Source organism: Drosophila innubila, assembly GCF_004354385.1.
Source record: "Drosophila innubila isolate TH190305 chromosome 2R unlocalized genomic scaffold, UK_Dinn_1.0 1_C_2R, whole genome shotgun sequence".
NCBI classification, from domain to species: domain Eukaryota; kingdom Metazoa; phylum Arthropoda; class Insecta; order Diptera; family Drosophilidae; genus Drosophila; species Drosophila innubila.
In genome coordinates this window covers 13,826,503-13,844,753 of record NW_022995374.1, presented here as the reverse complement: position 1 = coordinate 13,844,753, position 18,251 = coordinate 13,826,503, and the positions used below count along the sequence as shown (strand labels likewise).

Sequence of the window (18,251 nt, the reverse complement as noted above, 5' to 3'; positions counted from 1 at the left end):
CAAACGGCTTTGAGGCTCAATTCTTGAACACATGACAAAGTAAGTTAGGCCTCCAGACACACGATAGCGACTGTACTGTACTGATATCTTTTGTTCAAATTTCAGGTTGATAGCTTCAATCAATTACAGTGAGACTTCACTGTAATGAATTAAATGAATTACTGAATGTTTTATTGAACAAATCAATATTTTTAAAATGTTTTGGATACAATAATTTATATTTTACTGCTTATATATTGCACATAGATCATTTGAAAGTATCAAAATATATGAATTTTAAGAGCTCTTAATTTTTTACTGTGGTATCTTTAGTAACATTAATGTTTTAAGTACTGCAAATTTGATTAAATTTAAACAGAATATATAAGATTATATCAGAAAAACTGTATGTGATTTTGATTTAGATATCTTAAGAAACAACAAAGTTTTTTTTTGTATTAAAGGACTGAATTTTGAAATTTCAGCATGCTAGCGAAGTTTCACTGTACTTTCCACGTATTCTCAGTCGGACACTTTTATATTCTGATTTTAAGACAAAACTTAAGAGCTTTCGGGGGATAATGCGAGTACTTATTGAAAAACTAGATATGGCTAAGTAAAAAGGTATATAACATTTGCTAGGAGAGCATTCAAATTAGAGAGTTTCCATTGCTGCCATCGCCATGAACGATCACCAATTGCTGGTTGCCAAAATTGTGGTTATTGTGGTGCTGCTGTTGGTCACATTAATATTCTGTTTCATTCCCTACGTGCTGAATCGTTGGTTTAAATGGACCAGCAGGAAGGTGAGCGATGCTCGAGAATTTCTGGCCGTGCTTTGCCTGTTGAACTTTGGAGGTGGTGTCCTAATTGCCACCACATTCATCCACATGCTGCCGTTGGTTATTAATGTAGTGGATGCGCTGCAACATTGCCAAATGCTGGTGAAAACACCATTTGCTCTTCCCGAGATGTTGATGTGCACAGGATTCTTTCTCATGTATGGAATTGAGGAGCTCATGTACTTTGTAATTGGACGACAGCAGCGAAAAAAGCAGCAGATACTGAAGCAGGCAATGGAACTGGGAGCAGAGGAAGAGGGGGAGAAGAAGGAGCTGCAGGATGTGAAGGAACCGGAGCAACCCAACTGGATGCGAGGTCTGGGCATTATTGTGGCTCTATCCCTGCACGAACTCTTTGGCGGCATGGCCATTGGTCTGGAGGGCAGTGTGGACACGGTTTGGTTTATGTGTGGTGCAATTGCGGCTCATAAACTGGTTTTGGCCTTCTGCATTGGCATGGAAATTATGATGGCCCACACACGTTGGCTAATTGCCGTCATCTATCTGGTTGTCTTCTCCATTGTAACGCCCATTGGCGTTGGCATTGGAATTGCGGTCAGTGAGACTTCCAGTGCGAATCAACCCAGCATTCCAGCAGGTATTCTACAGGGTATTGCCTGCGGCACTTTGCTTTATGTGGTCTACTATGAGATTGTGGCCAAGAATCATGCTGGCTGGCGTATTTTCCTATGCTCTCTGGGCGGTTTTCTCCTCATGTTTGGCTTGCAAATCGCAGGTAAGTCTGAGATTCTTTAGCAGTCTGTATTTACACTTAATCTTAACTCTCTTGCAGTGGTCGAAGCAAGTGGAAAAAGCTCCTATGAGTGCCCCAACACTCAGCTGAAAACGGCAGCATAATTTAAAGTCTTGTATTCGAATTGAACAAAATTATTTTTTTGTTTTTAGCAATTTATTAAAGTCGTTTATGAACATATTTAAAAAAAATACGCATTTACTAATTTTTTTCTTTATTGTTACAAATTAGTCTTGAAAGCAAATAAAATTTGTTCTCGACTAGAAACATATTTTGAAAAAGAAAACTCTTACTTTATTCCTTTATTCAGATTTAAAGTATGATTGAATGCATTTCTCTCGATTCTCATATAAAGCACAGCTCCCACAAATTTCTCACAGTGTAACAGATGTGAAAATGTATTGACTTTTGTCTATACATGGATAAATCAAGTATAACTATTTTTACCTGCACTGACTGAAAGTTTGATATCATTTTGAACAATCAAATTCAATGTTTATCAATCAGACCGACAAAGTAAAAATAATATGAAAAGTGCTCGACGATCGGTCTGGAAATGAATGAACTTCGTCCGTATAATCTGCCACCCAGGCAGCCGTAATTTCCCCTGTCAATCAGTGCTCAGATATATAATATATGGTTGTCTGATATGGGGTATATGTAGCTGGTCTATTGCCGTTGTGGTGGCACTCGTGGTTTATATTTGGTGGTGCTAAGATGTACGAAAAAGCAACAGCTTTCTCGGTGGTGCAATTAACAGTTCTCGAGGAGAAGGACATGGCAAAGGTTTCGGTAGATCGTCAAGCTTTGCTCATTGCCAAAATTGTGTCAATGGTGGTGCTAATTGTGGTGACTGTCATTTGTGGCAGTTTGCCGTATATGCTGGATCGTTGCCTCAAGTGGACACAAAAGGATCCGGACGAGACGCGTGCCTCGACGGTGGTGCGTTGTCTGATTTACTTTGGTGGTGGCGTGCTTATCTGCACCACATTTCTGCACATGCTGCCGGAGGTGATTGAGGTCGTTGAGCAACTGCAGCATTGTGGCATTCTGGATAAGACACCATTTGCACTGCCCGAAATGCTCCTGTGCACGGGATTCTTCCTTATGTACGCTCTGGATGAGGTGATGCATGTGTTTATGCAACGCCATCAGCGGAAGCTGAGCAGAAAGGAGTCGCTGGCATGTGAAGCCTTCGAGCGTGGTCATAGCATCAGGCATAGTGTTCTTCTGCGCAGTACCAAGCCCAAGGACGTATCTTTAACGGATAAACTGCCGGAACCAACGGAGCATCAACATTGCGATCTTGAGCGTCCTGCAGCCGGACACGGTCACAGTCACATGCCAGTGGACAGCAATGGCTCCTCCATGCGTGGACTGGGCATCATTCTGGCCTTGTCACTGCATGAGCTCTTTGAGGGCATGGCCATTGGCCTGGAGGATACGGTGGGAACTGTGTGGTTCATGTTCGCCGCTGTTGCTGCCCACAAGCTCGTGTTGGCCTTCTGTGTGGGCATGGAGCTTCTGGTGGCTCGCACCCGCACCTCCCTAGCCATCATCTATCTCATAACATTCTCCATTGTTACTCCAATTGGCATCGGTGTGGGCATTGGAATAAGTCAGCAGGCGGGTGCGAATCAGCCAAGTGTTCCCTCTGGCATACTGCAAGGTATTGCGTCCGGCACCCTGCTCTATGTGGTCTTCTTTGAGATCCTAACGGAGAATCACGCTGGCTGGAGAGCCTACGTTGCTGCAGTTGCGGGTTTCGCTCTTATGTTCGGACTGCAAATACTTTGTAAGTAGTCGTTAAGAACTGCTGGTGATAAGAAGGAAATGCCGCCATTACTTTGATTGACACTCGCATATCTTAAAGTATCAATGAGGCATTTGATTGATTCCAGCTACACTTTTGGCACTTGAAATTAAATAACACATAAATCTTCTCTCTTCCACAGCTGACGAAGCGGAGGGTGCTGATAGCGACTCGTGCTCTTAGGGTTAACATCAATAAAATTATAAAGAATATTTTATTTTTAACTGTAGCTAGAATAATCAATTTACATTGTATATAAAAAGATAATTAAATATTACTACTAGCATTTGAAATTGCAATTTGGCGCCATAAATGTTAAAACGCTTAGTGTGTACACACTGGTCGCTTGCTGTTAAATTAACAGAACATTAAACTGTAAATAAGCGCACAGAGCTTCAGAGGCGCTGCTAAAGTTTTAAATGCATAAAAAAAAACTTAGATACTTATTGAAATAAAAACAATAATTAATAAATTTAAATATGCAAAATTAGCACAAAATTCTTTACATTCATGCTGCATTCGTAAAACCATTTTGACTACGCCACTGGATTTGGTTTCCCTCATTTGCTAGCACAACAATGTACAGTTAACAGCTCGATTGAGCACAACATTCTATTGGCAGTTTCATTTGAGCTCAACAGCACATTAACATTCCATATCCATTCATAACAGTTGGCAGTTGTGGAATCGAACGGTCGTGTTAGCGGAAGAATTCGAGATTGGAATATTCAAAGCAACAGCACTCGTAAAGCTTTTGTCTCATTAATTTTCGTGTCATCGTGCTAAGTTATAAATTAAACACAAATCGGCGAATTAGCTTGAACCCGTTTTAACGTCTGAGTAAATCAATTGATGTGCGTATTTTGCGTATTTTCTCCTTTCCGTTGTACGACTGTATGTGTATGTTTGTCGGTGCATTTGTTTATCCCAACCGCCAAATACTTCTAGTGAACTTGCGTTGCTGGGCGGTGCTGTCATTGCCCACCCTGACCCCCACCACACGTTCAGTGTAGAAAAATCGAAACTCCCGCACATTGGGTGGATGAGTAGTAGTATCAGCTATAAAAAGAGCAAAACAAAACGCAAGCACACAAAGGAAAACGAACATTAAAGCGTGAACTACAAAAAGGAATACGAAAAACCCCTAAATCGAGAACGAAATTCAGATTATAAATAAATACGAATGCGTGACACAAGCATTGCGTGTAATTATTGAAAATAAACCTTAATCTTTTTGTACTTTTACATAGCGAAATTGCGAAACACAAACCTGACAATAACTGTTTACCAAAATTGTTGTGCAATTTGTATACAATCACATACAAAAGTACTTCAATAATCATTGAACAATCTCCACAGAGCTTTAAAGTACCGCTATTTATATTTTACGTGCACCGTTTTGCCGTTTTCTACCCACTGTTCGAACCGTAAACAACCCGTTAATGGAATAAAATAAATTCAAGTGCTTTACATTTTGTTTGAATAAAGACTGGACCCAAATTAAAAATAGTAATTGTTGTCACTCGACCTAAAATGTACACTGTTTAAACTTTACGAAATTACAAACAATAAATATTAAAATCCAACGCAAAATGTTTATTATTTAGCTGAAGAATATCTTTCGAATTTGGAAACAACGTGGAAAGCACAAAAAGTTGTAACTTTTTAACTGAATACAGGTAAAATTCTCAAGAACATTATCTTAAGTTCAGTTACTTAAGCGTACTTATAGCAATATATATATATAAGATTACAAATGTTATTCTGAATACAAACTGTCAGCACATTGACCTTGTTTCGATATATATCTTCATACACATTTATTCATTGAGGTTGTGTTTAAGTACAGACATGTGCGTCATATATAGTATATGATGATATATATATAAATATTTATACATATTATAGACACATTGCATGATTAATGCTTTATTTGCTTAGCCTGGGGAGCCGACATATTTGTTATTATTTTGTCGCCCAGAAATAAATGTCTTTGAAATCAGATGATTGCTATTTTCGGCTTATGTTGGAAAAATCTACTCAAAATATTTCAATATTTTGCGTCACTTGAAAATCATCTATATTTTCCTAAGACGCAATTGGAAATGTCTTTTAAAAGTATTTAAAGACTGTATGCAGCTCTTTTGTGGACTCCGTACTTGCTTTTGTATTCCTATCTCAATATTCGTCACGGGGTTTGTAATATAAAAAGTATGAGACATGATAAAAAGCAAAACAATGAGAATGCTGATATGGAATAAACTCCCCTATATTATGTAATAGTCTTTTAGCACGTTCGCTTGTATATTTCTTATGTTTCGACTAGAAGTATGTAATTTAATTAATTAATATACGATATTAGGCAAATTAATTGATTTAGTGCTTAATTCCATTTGTGACCTTGGTTTACTTGGTCGCGACAAGCAGTCTAGGGATGTTCTGCAAACTTGTGGGTCAATTTATTTGCATAAGCTCAAGTTGGAAATGGAAAAACCGCATTCAAAGTGGGACAGAGTATTTGGTTACCAAAAAAAAAAGTCAACACACGCGACGCCATTTTGTCGGCTTTTCTTCCTTTTGTCCTATTGTCCTCTGCTCGATTTGAGTTTTATTGTTTTTGTCTGCTCCCTGCGCATTCCCGTCTACACCCCCAAACTCAAAGAACTACAAATAGATAGATGGATAGATTTATGTTGATGTAAATGGATGTTGGTTGGCTTTGTCTATGGTTACAGACACTTTGATGGTTTCGGCCAAATGCCATTCGATGTTTCGTTTTCGGTTTATCGCTCTCCTCTTTGTCTAACTGCAAATTTGATTTAATGTAATCGAATACAATTCTCCGGTCGTTGTTGTCCTTGGCCCAAAGTCTTTTGCATTTTTTATTCGCCACATTGCACTTAAGAGTTGCTCTTTCAAAACTGGCTTGAAGTAACGTTAGATCTTAACCTTAATACTTGTTTCAAACTTTGCAGCTTGCAATTAATCTTATTTGCGAATACTCACAAACAAATAATGAAAACATGTTAAAGTTTTAAATATTATAAAAAAAAACGTCAACAAAACATGTGTTAGCATTTGAATTGAATTGGTTTTTAGAAAACAAATATTGCCACTAATAATTCTTATAATGTAGAAAGCCATAATAAAAACCAGCTGCACAGCTGATGATGATGAAACCGGTAATGTCATTCGGCATTTAAATGAGCATCAAGACTCACAAAGTGTGTCAGTGTTAAGAGCCAACAGCTGACTGCAATGTGAATACAACACACACATGTTATGAAAATACACTTCTATACTCAGCTAACATATATGTACAAAACAAGGAGAGAAACACGCTGAAAAATCAATATAAAAAATATACCTCAAACCGGTTGACAGCAGCTGCTGCGTGAGACGCATTAATGATTATGATAATAATGATGATGATGAAGTTGAATATTCGTATGCACCTGACTTGCACATGACATTTAAGCCTCTACTGACTAATTGAGCTGTTGTTATTGGTTTAAGGAAGTCAAATTGAATACCCTGCAGCTACAACTCACCACAGGGTGTTCTCTAATAAGGCATGACACTAGATAAATCTCATTAGTCGAGAGTCATCACTTTAGCAGTAAACTGTCTAGTCTGACACTTTTAAGTAGACTAAACTGTTATGATATTAAATAATCTTATCAATTGCGTCATCTTCGTAGGGAAATGCGTATACACTAAATCATAATTTCAGTATACTTCAACAGTAATTAAACATTACGCAAATACCATTTTATTTTAAGGTTTATTTTGTTTATGCGTTCGCAAACAACAAACACAAAGTATCCAATTTGTGGACATTATCAGACAGCACAATGAACATTTTCAGAATTACGATTATTGTAATTTGCAACAGCGCTGTCATCATATAAAATTTATAATTCATATGCTCGTCATTATACCCTGTATTCAAAGCATAAGTTATAAAGAGTCTAACAGGCAAAAATCATCCACTTACTGCTACATTTGTTGCCTAAGTTTTCTTAAAATTCAAATTATCAACCTTATGTTCTGAAAGTTTTATAACGATCGCAAAGTAAAATCAATAGTATATTAAGAAGCAACGAAAAGAATTACAGCACATCGACAGCAACATTCATTGTTTATGAACATATGAATAAACTTTATTAAACTACTTTTCGCAATATTTTATAATAAATGAGTTTAGCATGCAATTTGCGAATTAATTCGTTGTGCGTTTATTTACTCCCTCAAACACATTCAACTTGTTTGCAATGTTGCCACAAGACACGCATATAAATTTCACCCCAGATTGTTCAAATGAAAAGTTTTTCTTTTTTGTCTTTGGGACACGTGTTTATCGCATGTCCGTTAAGCTACCATTTGCATAATATAACAGCAGAAAAGGAATAGTAAGAGTTGAGAGTAAAAAAAAACACTTGCAACTAAGTAAATTTATTATCAAACGTGCGAAATAAGAAACGCAATTCGCATGCACACGAAATGTCAACAATTTGCAAACTCGAGAACTTTATATAAGTTTTAATGAAAATATAAATATGTTAAAGTTGCGATTAAGAAAAAAATATATTATGTACATATATTTTATATTTGCTCTATACTTTCGATGCTTTTTAGTTATGCTGAAACACTATCATAATTTAACCAATTTTCAGGCGAACTGTCAGTTTTTCTGCATCTAATTTTGTTCAAGTAAAAAATGTATTTATTTTTTTATTATTTTTTTTCGTTTTAATTTGATTACAATTAATACACGATACAAATTCGTATTCGAATGATATCAATACGATTCTATTCAGATTGCTTTACAGCGTGCTATATGAGCTGAATGTATTATTTAAACAGAAACAAAACTGACTCTTAAGGGAATTTTTACTGTCAACTGGTAATTTTCCACTGTGTCGAGGAAATCGAGTTGGTGGTTGAAAATGTTGTAAAGCGCTTAAAGAAATTAAAGACGGTCAAGCCAAACAAGATATGAACTGAGCCGAGAGAGAGAGAAAGAAAAAATAAGATTCCAGAGAGTTGAGAGGGAGAGTGCGAAGTGAGTGTGAATCCGAGTGTGACGATGCCTTCAATAATATATCCATATCTCAATCAACACAAAGAGCTAAAGAGTCGAGAGTTGTTGCTGTCCAGAACATCAGTCAGTTTTTATTCGATTTCAAGCCGCGATGGCTGCGAAATCACAGGAAACTTTAAGAAAACAATTTCAGCTTGTTTTCAATTGAGTTTTGCATTTTTATTTCTTGTTGCTTTTTTTTACTCGACGCAAACAAAGCAAATTTATCGCAAGCGGACACAATTTGCCCAGTAAGTGGAGCAATCGAGTGTTGGAAAAGTTGGAAAGGAAAACAAAAGAAAATCGAATACTCGTAGCAAAAAAAGGGTAAAAAAAATGTTGTTCATGTGTTTATTGAAGCTGTGCCGCAGCTCCTAACTCTTTTTTTTCGATTTATTTTTGCGTAATTACATCACATGCCACTTGTCCTTGTTTTTCTTGTCTTGTCGGGTCCTTCGCCCTTGTTTGCTTAGTCCTTACGTTCTCGTATACTGGCGTATCTACAGTTTACCATCTCGATGTCTATTAAATTTCAAATTTGATGTGACCTTCAAATTTTCCATTCCCGTCTTATAATAAACCCTACAAAAATCTCACTAAACTAATTGAACTATAATTAATTAGCACAAATTTAATTAATTAATTAATACACTTTTAATCAAGTTTTTGAATTGACACCTTGCATATTATATTCATTACGTTTTTGAAATTTTTATCAATTGATTTAGTTGTTGGCAAAAATATTAAATGAATATTGATTTTTTTCGTACATTTTCTCATTTTTCCTTTCCTTTTCTAGTTCCGCTTTAATAATAATCCCTATTAGACATATTTGCAATGTAAAGCAGAATTTTTATTAAGTGTTTGAATTGACACACCATTTAAATTATTCACGAATTCATTTTAAATTCGTTTCGATTGATTTCCATCGTAAATTTTCAACAATGTGAACAAATGAATGCATAAATAAATATATCATATGAATATTTACTATATTAATTGTATTAATCAATTAAAGTTATTGGAAATGTAACTGAAACGAACAAATGTGTGAAATTTAATAGCATTAAAATACAATTGAGTGAGCACAACCATTAAATTCTCGGTGGAAAGAGAAATAGATTATACTTTAAAATTATCCAAGATACTTTTAAGCAGGCGTATAGTAGAATTTAAAGTTGCATTTGCAGTGTATAGCAAGTGGGTTTAATTAAAAAATTGCATCTTAACTTGATTTCCAACTGAGTTATCCACATTTGCATTTAAGCTAATTGCAAATTTTAATTCTAACCTTTTGCCTTGCCTGACGATTTCGCGTGTACGTCAAATAAAGTAAAATATTAATGTGTATACACTTATTAAGCCACCCTTAAATTTTAGACGACCTTGATGTGGTTCCGTTTGACCATTGGCCTTCACCAAAATCATAAGAAAATGTGGAAAAAGTAAACTATAAAATCAGATTTCAATTTCAGATTTAAGATTTATTTATTTAAATTAAAAAAATATATACAAAAAAGATTTTGACAGCTGAGAAGTAGGTGCTTTGCATAAATCAGGACATGCGATGACTTCATGTACAGCAATGCCCACATTATGATTTTTTTCTGTCGAGCTGTTTTTTATTTTTTTGAGCGAGAAATCGCAAGCGACAAATCTCACTTTATATGCACAGGATATACACATGAACGAGCACATAAACACACACAGTAAACAAATATACACACACACATGAAAATCAATAAAAAAATAAAAACGCCTTTTTCATGTGTTTGTGTGTGACCACAAAAGTTTGTCAAGTTTAAGGCAAAATGCATAAATAATCCTTTAGCACACTCAGCATTCTCTATCCACCTATATTGCTCTGTCTCTCTCTTTCTGTACATTTGTTGTGCCGAAATATAAAAAAAAATGTTCTCTGGCTGCGCTTTATTGTTGCGATTTGTCAGTGCCGCAAGAGGCAGCGGCAAGTATATATGTACACACACACACACACACACAACACATCAAAGCATGCCGCTCCTGTGTGTGTTTGCTGTGCGCATTTGACTTTGCCACAGTGACACCTTTTTTATATGCACTTGTTTGTCTGTCACACATTTTTTTCGCTCACCAAGCAGGTTACAAGAGGCCCAACTACAAAAACCTTTTTTAGCTGAAGGATATCTAGCTTAGTACGCAGCATTTTGCATGCAGCAAGTGACTTGTGGCATGTGGCATGCTAGATGTCGACTAGTAGTTTTTGTGCTGGTTAAACCGATGAAAGCAAACTGTGTTACCTTTTAAAACTATCAATGTTATGAAGGGTTTCTTATAGCTGAATTTTCAATAAGGGCTGCCTATAAGGGTTTTTTTTTAAAAACCTTTTTTTTAAATTAAACTTTGAAATTTATAGTTCAAAATGTTGCTTTGCTCTAAAATTTGATTAACTTAACAGACACACAGCTGCAGAATGGCGTTCTGTTAATTGAATTTGAAGTTATGTTAAGCCTATGTTAACCAACAGATGGTACTTTTTAAGAACTTTTCACTACTTTCTCTACTTTTTCTACGTTTATTTAAGTTAAAACTTAATTCTCTTATAAAGTCAAATACAAAAGCATTGATTGGAAACTTGTGTTTGTGTTTAAGTATATGTATGTATTTGTGTAATCCTTGTCATTCCCTCAACTCTGTTGTGCAAATAACGGCTTACATAATATATCATTGTGTCATGTTGCAATTAAAATTGGACATAAAATTGTATTGACAATAATATGTGCATAATTGAGACAATTAATTTTATTGACTATCTGACTATTGTTTTCGACACACAATGCGCTAGATTCTAAAAACCGCAAATCAATTAACCGCTAACAATAATCGCATAGCACTTAAAACCATGTTCAAAGTGGCTCAAACGTCCATCAATTACGGTTGCGGGTAGAATTACTCAGACAACATCAATTAAACAGCCAGCAAATCGCATTGCAAAAGGGAATCAAATAGTTGACAGGCTTAACATGCAGACAATCCCAATCTTAGTCCATTCATAACACTTAAGACGTTTAAAGCCAACTGACAGAGCGTTCATTGGATTATTCACTTTTCCAAAAGATTTTAAAAACTGCTCTTTTATTTTCTAACAGCAAGAAAAAGTTTATTTGGTTTCTTTATATTTTGAATTGTTTTTAAGAATATCTAGGCTATTTATTTTTTTATTTAAAATTTTGTTCCTTGTAATAGCATATAATTGATAAATTCGAATAAAGAGCTTCGGATTTCTGCATATCAGAACACAAATCGTATATTAAGAACCTCAGTTGGCAATTGAATCAATTACATTATAATTAAATCTAGACTAAACAACGACAATTGACAATTTATTGAGAATTAAAAGCAAAACCTCTGAGCATGTCTTCTGTTGAAAATATTTCAATACAAATAAATATTCTTTATGAAAATGGCCTTTTCTTTTATGAGTGAAACTGGAAGCAAGGCCAATTAAGAATATATATGTATAAATGTTGTAAATATGAATGTTTTGATTATGATTGTGAATGGCTTACTACGTCTTAAAGGGAATAACGATGTTAAGAAGTTTATTGCATTGGCCTAGTTCTTGATTTTCGGCTATCATAATTATAATTAGCCATATAAAACCCAAATCAAACTGGCGTAGGTCAGCATCAAACCACTTTGTATTGGTATCAGACGAACCACAAATACACCACAAAAACACATTCTACACAAACATCACACACTCACAACGGATAATTGAGGAATAAAGCAATGAAAATGTTCGCGCTTATCACGCATTTTCGGTTTATCTGAACAGATCCATAAAACAATAATAACACAAATTAAGTATTTAAAATGTTTACAATGTCGGCTCGTTTATTTGTTGTTGCTGCACTTAATGATTAAATGGATTAGTCGAGCACATGTCCGTACTGAGCTGACTTCCATGGACTTCTATAATATTCTATCTTTTTTTGGGATAATTAAGACAACTGCTGCTTTAAAATCTTAGAATATAATATTTTAATAATAATGTATATATAGATGGGTCAAGAATTTTAGCGGCCTTCCTAGTTGAGAATTACTTATTATCTATTCACTACAGAAATCCATTCCACTGATATATACTATTGAATCTTTCCATTGTTTAATTCCATTAATCCATTTCCTTGCTCCAGTAATCCAGTACACATATTCAAATGACTGATTCTATGATTCATTCCAGTTATCCATTGATTTATAGTCATTCTTAGATACTTTCCAGCGATCTATCCATTTGTTTAATCTATTCTGAAAAATATACCACAACTTAACTCCACACATTTATTCGATAGACATATTCCAGTAATTAATTCCATAGAAATATTTCAGTCTTTATTAACATTATACATTCCTGTATTCTATTTTATTACAACTTTTGTACATTCCATTCCATTTTAATTTAATTTTTTATCATTGATCTATTTAAATGTCAACAAAATTTGTTGTTGCATTGTGCCCTTAATTATAACCTGTTTTACAATATTGCAGGGTAAGCAACGGTCGTATGAATATAGTTATTTCAGTTACTTTTCTTGCTTTTTGCTTCTGGCCCTTCGTGTGATAATGAACGAGGTTGTCCTCCAAGGCGATCATATGATTAAAAACAGTCGTCTTGTTACTGTTATCACAAATTACATATGGTTTAATGCATTATAATTTACACTATAATTTTACGGCAAATGAATTGGGCAAAGCAAAGAAGAAAAGAAGAAAGGAATAAAGGAAAATGAAAGGCTGACAAGTTGACAGCGAAAGCGACGGGGATGTCAAGTGGCCGCATGTGGGGCAGGTATTGCGATAACTACGATTATACGAATATATATAGTAGTATATAGTATATATGTAGAGTATGTAAGCAAGCATAGTACTCTCGTGCAGTGCGACGCCTGCTGATAAGAAATTTATTAGATTAAAGCAAACGATTGCCGCGATTACAGACTGAGTTCAACCCGCTATGCCTCGTCTCGTCTCTTTTTTTTTTTTTTTGGTTCTTCGCTCTCTTCTCTTCTCTCTTCATCTCTCCTTGTCGCCTCTTGTCGTTTCATTTCGTTCAGTTCCGACTCGTTTTCGTCTTTCGACTGAGGCTTTTGTCACCGAATCTTTTTACTCACTTATTAGTCTGGCTGGCAACGAGCCACTGAACTGAACTGTTTTGTTCTGTTGGCCGCATCGGTCCGACGGCTTCGCAATGAAAACTTAACTACGGGACGCCTTCTACAAAAAAAAAATAAAATAAATAGCATAATCTATTCAAGCATGTGGCTTCAAGATTTCTTTGTATTTCAATTGAAGTGTGTGTTTACCATTTGAATAAGTATTTAGTTTTTAAAGTGAAAGTTCTTGACAAAGATTGACAAAAAGTTCTGCATAAAAATAGGCGCCTTTAGAGCATACGATGAAATACGCGATTTATGTTGATATTTTGAAGTGATAAAATTATTGTTATTACTGTTAAGTAAACAACCAATTCTACTCAAAACTTTGATGAAATACGGTTTACGTATGATAATAAAAAAAATATAACTTATTATTTAGATAATGTTAATCAGTCTGAATTTCAACAATCCTCTCTTTAAAACGCCGTTAGATCATGCGATAAAGTATTGTGTTAAAGCTTACAAGTGACAAAGTAACAGTGCATGCTGATAAGTAAACAAAAAAAAGCTTCCTTATGCATTGTGTTGATGTTTACACGTGACAAAGTTACAGTATTTGCTATTAAGTAAACAATCACTCAAGTTGATTGCAGTCTTCGATTAAATTTGGTTTACACGCTTATTATATATCATGATAAATCCTAATTTTTTCTTTTGAGATAAATATAGATCTTGTTAATCAGTGTGTAAACTTACAAATTAGAGCTCAGCAATCTTCTCCCTTATTTTTTGTGTTTAAGTTTACACGTGACATGGCAATTTTGTGATAACGACTTCGACTTCTAACCTAAATTACTTGGTTATCTACGCTTTCAAGGACTCATTATGTAAACCACGCATAAACTTAGCTTTGACAAATTTTCAAGTGTGTTTGCGGAAGTGAGAACTAAATAAAATAATCCCAATGATAAGAAATTTGAAGTGAAAGTCAGTACTGAACAATCTTATACAAACATTACAATGGCGCGTGCTTATATGTATGTACAATAGTTGTAAGAAGTGCTCATCTTATCAGTACACTATAGTGTTAGACAACGTTTCAATATTACATATGTGTGATAATGATCACAAAAGAATCAAAAGCAAGGCTATTTTTACTACACACTCGTGTAGATTATCAAGACGTCGAGACCCAAATTGACATTTGATAAGCAACACTTTTATTGGATAGTTTATAAGATTAGATTTGCGATTTTCTAACTCAAATCTCAGCAAATCGTAATGTGAAACGTTTTATTTCAATGAAAAAAAGTTGAATTTATATAATATAATTAAGTGAATGCAATTTCAAGTGATTTAATCGCCTATCGAACATTGAACTTGGCAATGTGAGAGGCATTTATTTGAAATGCTTAGAGTGTTTGCCGATGCTCTCACTGATAACTGTACACTGTGGCCAAGAAGTGCAGTGCATCACAAAGAAAAATGATAACTGAAAGTTACACACTTAAAGTCAAGTGATTTTTGCTTGAAGTTAGTTGAATTACATGCTTGGAGATCATTTAAGACTTTTAAATTATTTATACAGTGCTGTAAAGCGTGCTTAGACACACTTCTAACAGGTGAAACATTTAATTGAGCTTTTTACTTGGAATGCGTGAAATAAAATTATTATTTAATACTGAACTTTCTTATTATTTCTCTAAGTGTATATGTACAAACGCCCACACATTTTGCTCGGCTGTTGCAATAACAAGGCTTAGACCGACAAAGTGGGCGTGTTGCACTTGTTGTGCCGTTGCAAATTGACCAGCCATTAAATGCAGTCACACATATTACAAATACTAGCATATACGGAGCTTAGTAACATATTTCTCAATGGCTTTTGTAGCGCAAAGTGAATAGAATTCTTTGTGCATTGTTTGTCAATTCATATATATATATATATATTTATAGTGTCTATTGTGTGTGCTAATTTAGAGATAATCGTGTTTCGCATTTGAGATGTGTTGTGATATATTTAAGGAGATGGTCTTAATGGACTTGGCGCTTGTCATTTTAGGGATTATTTATTATAATCAGGGAATAACACCGTAATTGGTAACGAAACCGTTTACCGAAACTTACCGTTTCATTTTTAGTATCGGAGCTAAAACCGTAACCGAAATTAATTCTCTTACAAGTAGTAGTAGTTGTGGTAAAGTGGCTAGGTTAAACAGTTGACCAACTTCCAACTGTCATAACTTGATCAAAACTGAACCGATTTTCAAGCGGAATGTCATTTTGATCATGGTTTGACCTCTAAATTCATTTTGCATTTAAACTTTGTTTATTTAGAAAATTTTATTATTTTCGACCAAGATTCGAATTTGATGCTAAGGGTCCCCCCTTTGAAATTTCGAAAATTCAAAATTTTAAATCTCAAGTTTTCACTTTTAATCAACTCTTTATATCGTAATAAGTATAAAACAACACTTTAAACTTGATTCTGAGACCTTTCATTTTTTTGTAAAAAATCATGTGAAATTGAACAAAAATTTTGACTTGTAAAGTGGTTAAATCCGCAGTCTGACCAACTTCCAACTGTCATAACTTGATCAAAACTGAACCGATTTTCAAGCGGAATGTCATTTTGATCATGGTTTGACCTCTAAATTCATTCTGCATTTAAACTTTGTTTATTTAGAAAATTTTATTATTTTCGACCAAGATTCGATTTTGATGCTAAGGGTCCCCCCTTTGAAATTTCGAAAATTCAAAATTTTAAATCTCAGGTTTTCACTTTTAATCAACTCTTTATATCGTAATTAGAATAAAACAACACTTTAAACTTGATTCTGAGACCTTTCATATTTTTGTAAAAAATCATGTGAAATTGAACAAAAATTTTGACTTGTAAAGTGGTTAAATCCGCAGTCTGACCAACTTCAAATTGTCATAACTTGATCAAAACTGAACCGATTTTCAAGCGGAGTGTCATTTTGATCATGATTTGGCCTCTAAATACATTCTGTATTTAAACTTTGTTTATTTAGAAAATTTAATTATTTTCGCCTAAGATTCGATTTTGATGATAAGGGTCCCCCCTTTGAAATTTCGAAAATTCAAAATTTTAAATCTCAAGTTTTCACTTTTAATCAACTCTTTATATCGTAATTAGTATAAAACAACACTTTAAACTTGATTCTGAGACCTTTCATTTTTTTGTAAAAAATCATGTGAAATTGAACAAAAATTTTGACTTGTAAAGTGGTTAAATCCGCAGTCTGACCAACTTCAAACAGTCATAACTTGAGCAATACTGACCCGATTTTCAAGCGGAATGTCATTTTGATCATGATTTGGCCTCTAAATTCATTCTGTATTTAAACTTTGTTTATTTAGAAAATTTTATTATTTTCGACCAAGATTCGATTTTGATGCTAAGGGTCCCCCCTTTGAAATTTCGAAAATTCAAAATTTTAAATCTCAAGTTTTCACTTTTAATCAACTCTTTATATCGTAATTAGTATAAAACAACACTTTAAACTTGATTCTGAGACCTTTCATTTTTTTGTAAAAAATCATGTGAAATTGAAGAAAAATTTTGACTTGTAAAGTGGTTAAATCCGCAGTCGGACCAACTTCAAACAGTCATAACTTGAGCAATACTGCCTCGATTTTCAAGCGGAATGTCATTTTGATCTTGGTTTGGCCTCTTAAATTATTCTGCATTCAAATTTGGTTAAATTCGATTAGAAAAAAAAAATATTATTCCGCTGGATCAAGGTATATACTTCAATGTCATAATTATTATAAAACGACACCTTAACATCTTAAAATGTTTCAAAATTAATTTGTTGATACTGTAACCGAAACCGAAAGAAGAAAACTAAAATAGAACCTCTTACCAAAATAGTTGTTTCGGAACGTAAAGGAACCAAAACCGTAACCAATATTTTTTTCGGATTGATTCCTTGATTAAAATGCTTGCAACAAATCGCAACTAATTTGTATACTCATCTCACTCTCTCTCTCTCTCTCTTTATCTATCTCTCTCTTTGCAGCAGCAATAAAGGCGTTGAGACTGTGGCAATAAGAAGCAGCATCAGCTACTAATCGACTACAACAACAATCATAAATCATCATCATCTACGCGCAGCACGCAACAAAAACAACAACCACAAGAAGAAGAAATCAGCAATTGAGCTGCAAGCAAACGAGAAGAAAGCAAAAGAATTCACATTAATCATACGCCGCGTGTGCCGCGCATTAGAACACGCCCTGTAAAATTGCCATCGATATGTTTGCCAAAAAGCCGCACAATGCGCCGCGCACTTGACACGCGTTGAGTTACCGTTACAGTTACAGCAATTGCGATTGTCAATCAATCAATCAATTGGTCAATTTTCTAGCGACTTTCTTTCGTTGTGTTTGTTTTCATTTAGTTTTTCATTCGTTTTTTGTCTAAGTTTCGCATTGTTATCGAAGTGCCGCATGTGGGTGTCCGGGCTAATAACGTTAACTGGCAGCTACAACTGCAATAAAAACAACAACAACTATACTAACAACAACAAAGGCAGCCAATTTAAGTTGCAGCCAATATTTGCTCAATTTATTTCTTGCTGCTCTGTGATAAATACGTTAACGTTCTTAATGAATG

General features: G+C 34.5%; 2 protein-coding genes and 1 long non-coding RNA gene across 4 annotated transcripts; all 3 read left to right on the top strand.

The window, feature by feature from the left end:
* The first annotated feature begins 653 nt into the window (after positions 1-653).
* LOC117784659 (zinc transporter ZIP1) lies at positions 654-1,734 on the top strand. The gene is made up of 2 exons (XM_034622457.1): positions 654-1,557; positions 1,615-1,734. Exons 1-2 carry the CDS (start codon positions 663-665, stop codon positions 1,677-1,679), a joined length of 960 nt encoding a protein of 319 aa, XP_034478348.1. The 5' UTR covers positions 654-662; the 3' UTR covers positions 1,680-1,734.
* A 532-nt stretch (positions 1,735-2,266) lies between these two features.
* LOC117784402 (zinc transporter ZIP1) lies at positions 2,267-3,681 on the top strand. The gene is made up of 2 exons (XM_034622130.1): positions 2,267-3,370; positions 3,531-3,681. Exons 1-2 carry the CDS (start codon positions 2,293-2,295, stop codon positions 3,569-3,571), a joined length of 1,119 nt encoding a protein of 372 aa, XP_034478021.1. The 5' UTR covers positions 2,267-2,292; the 3' UTR covers positions 3,572-3,681.
* A 1,371-nt stretch (positions 3,682-5,052) lies between these two features.
* LOC117785613 lies at positions 5,053-18,159 on the top strand. 2 transcript variants are annotated; one of them, XR_004617519.1, is made up of 2 exons: positions 5,053-5,067; positions 17,656-18,159. It is a non-coding gene; the product is annotated as an uncharacterized LOC117785613 (long non-coding RNA). The 2 variants fall into 2 exon arrangements; XR_004617520.1 differs by lacking the exon at positions 5,053-5,067 and adding an exon at positions 13,539-13,804.
* The last annotated feature ends 92 nt before the right edge of the window (positions 18,160-18,251 follow it).

Bases quoted from the DNA above. Each gene is read 5' to 3' on its own strand.
- LOC117784659 (XM_034622457.1), top strand. From the start codon at position 663: ATGAACGATCACCAATTGCTGGTTGCCAAAATTGTGGTTATTGTGGTG. The intron at 1,558-1,614 runs GTAAGTCTGAGA...ACTCTCTTGCAG, and splicing joins GTTTGGCTTGCAAATCGCAG to TGGTCGAAGCAAGTGGAAAA.
- LOC117784402 (XM_034622130.1), top strand. From the start codon at position 2,293: ATGTACGAAAAAGCAACAGCTTTCTCGGTGGTGCAATTAACAGTTCTC. The intron at 3,371-3,530 runs GTAAGTAGTCGT...TCTCTTCCACAG, and splicing joins GTTCGGACTGCAAATACTTT to CTGACGAAGCGGAGGGTGCT.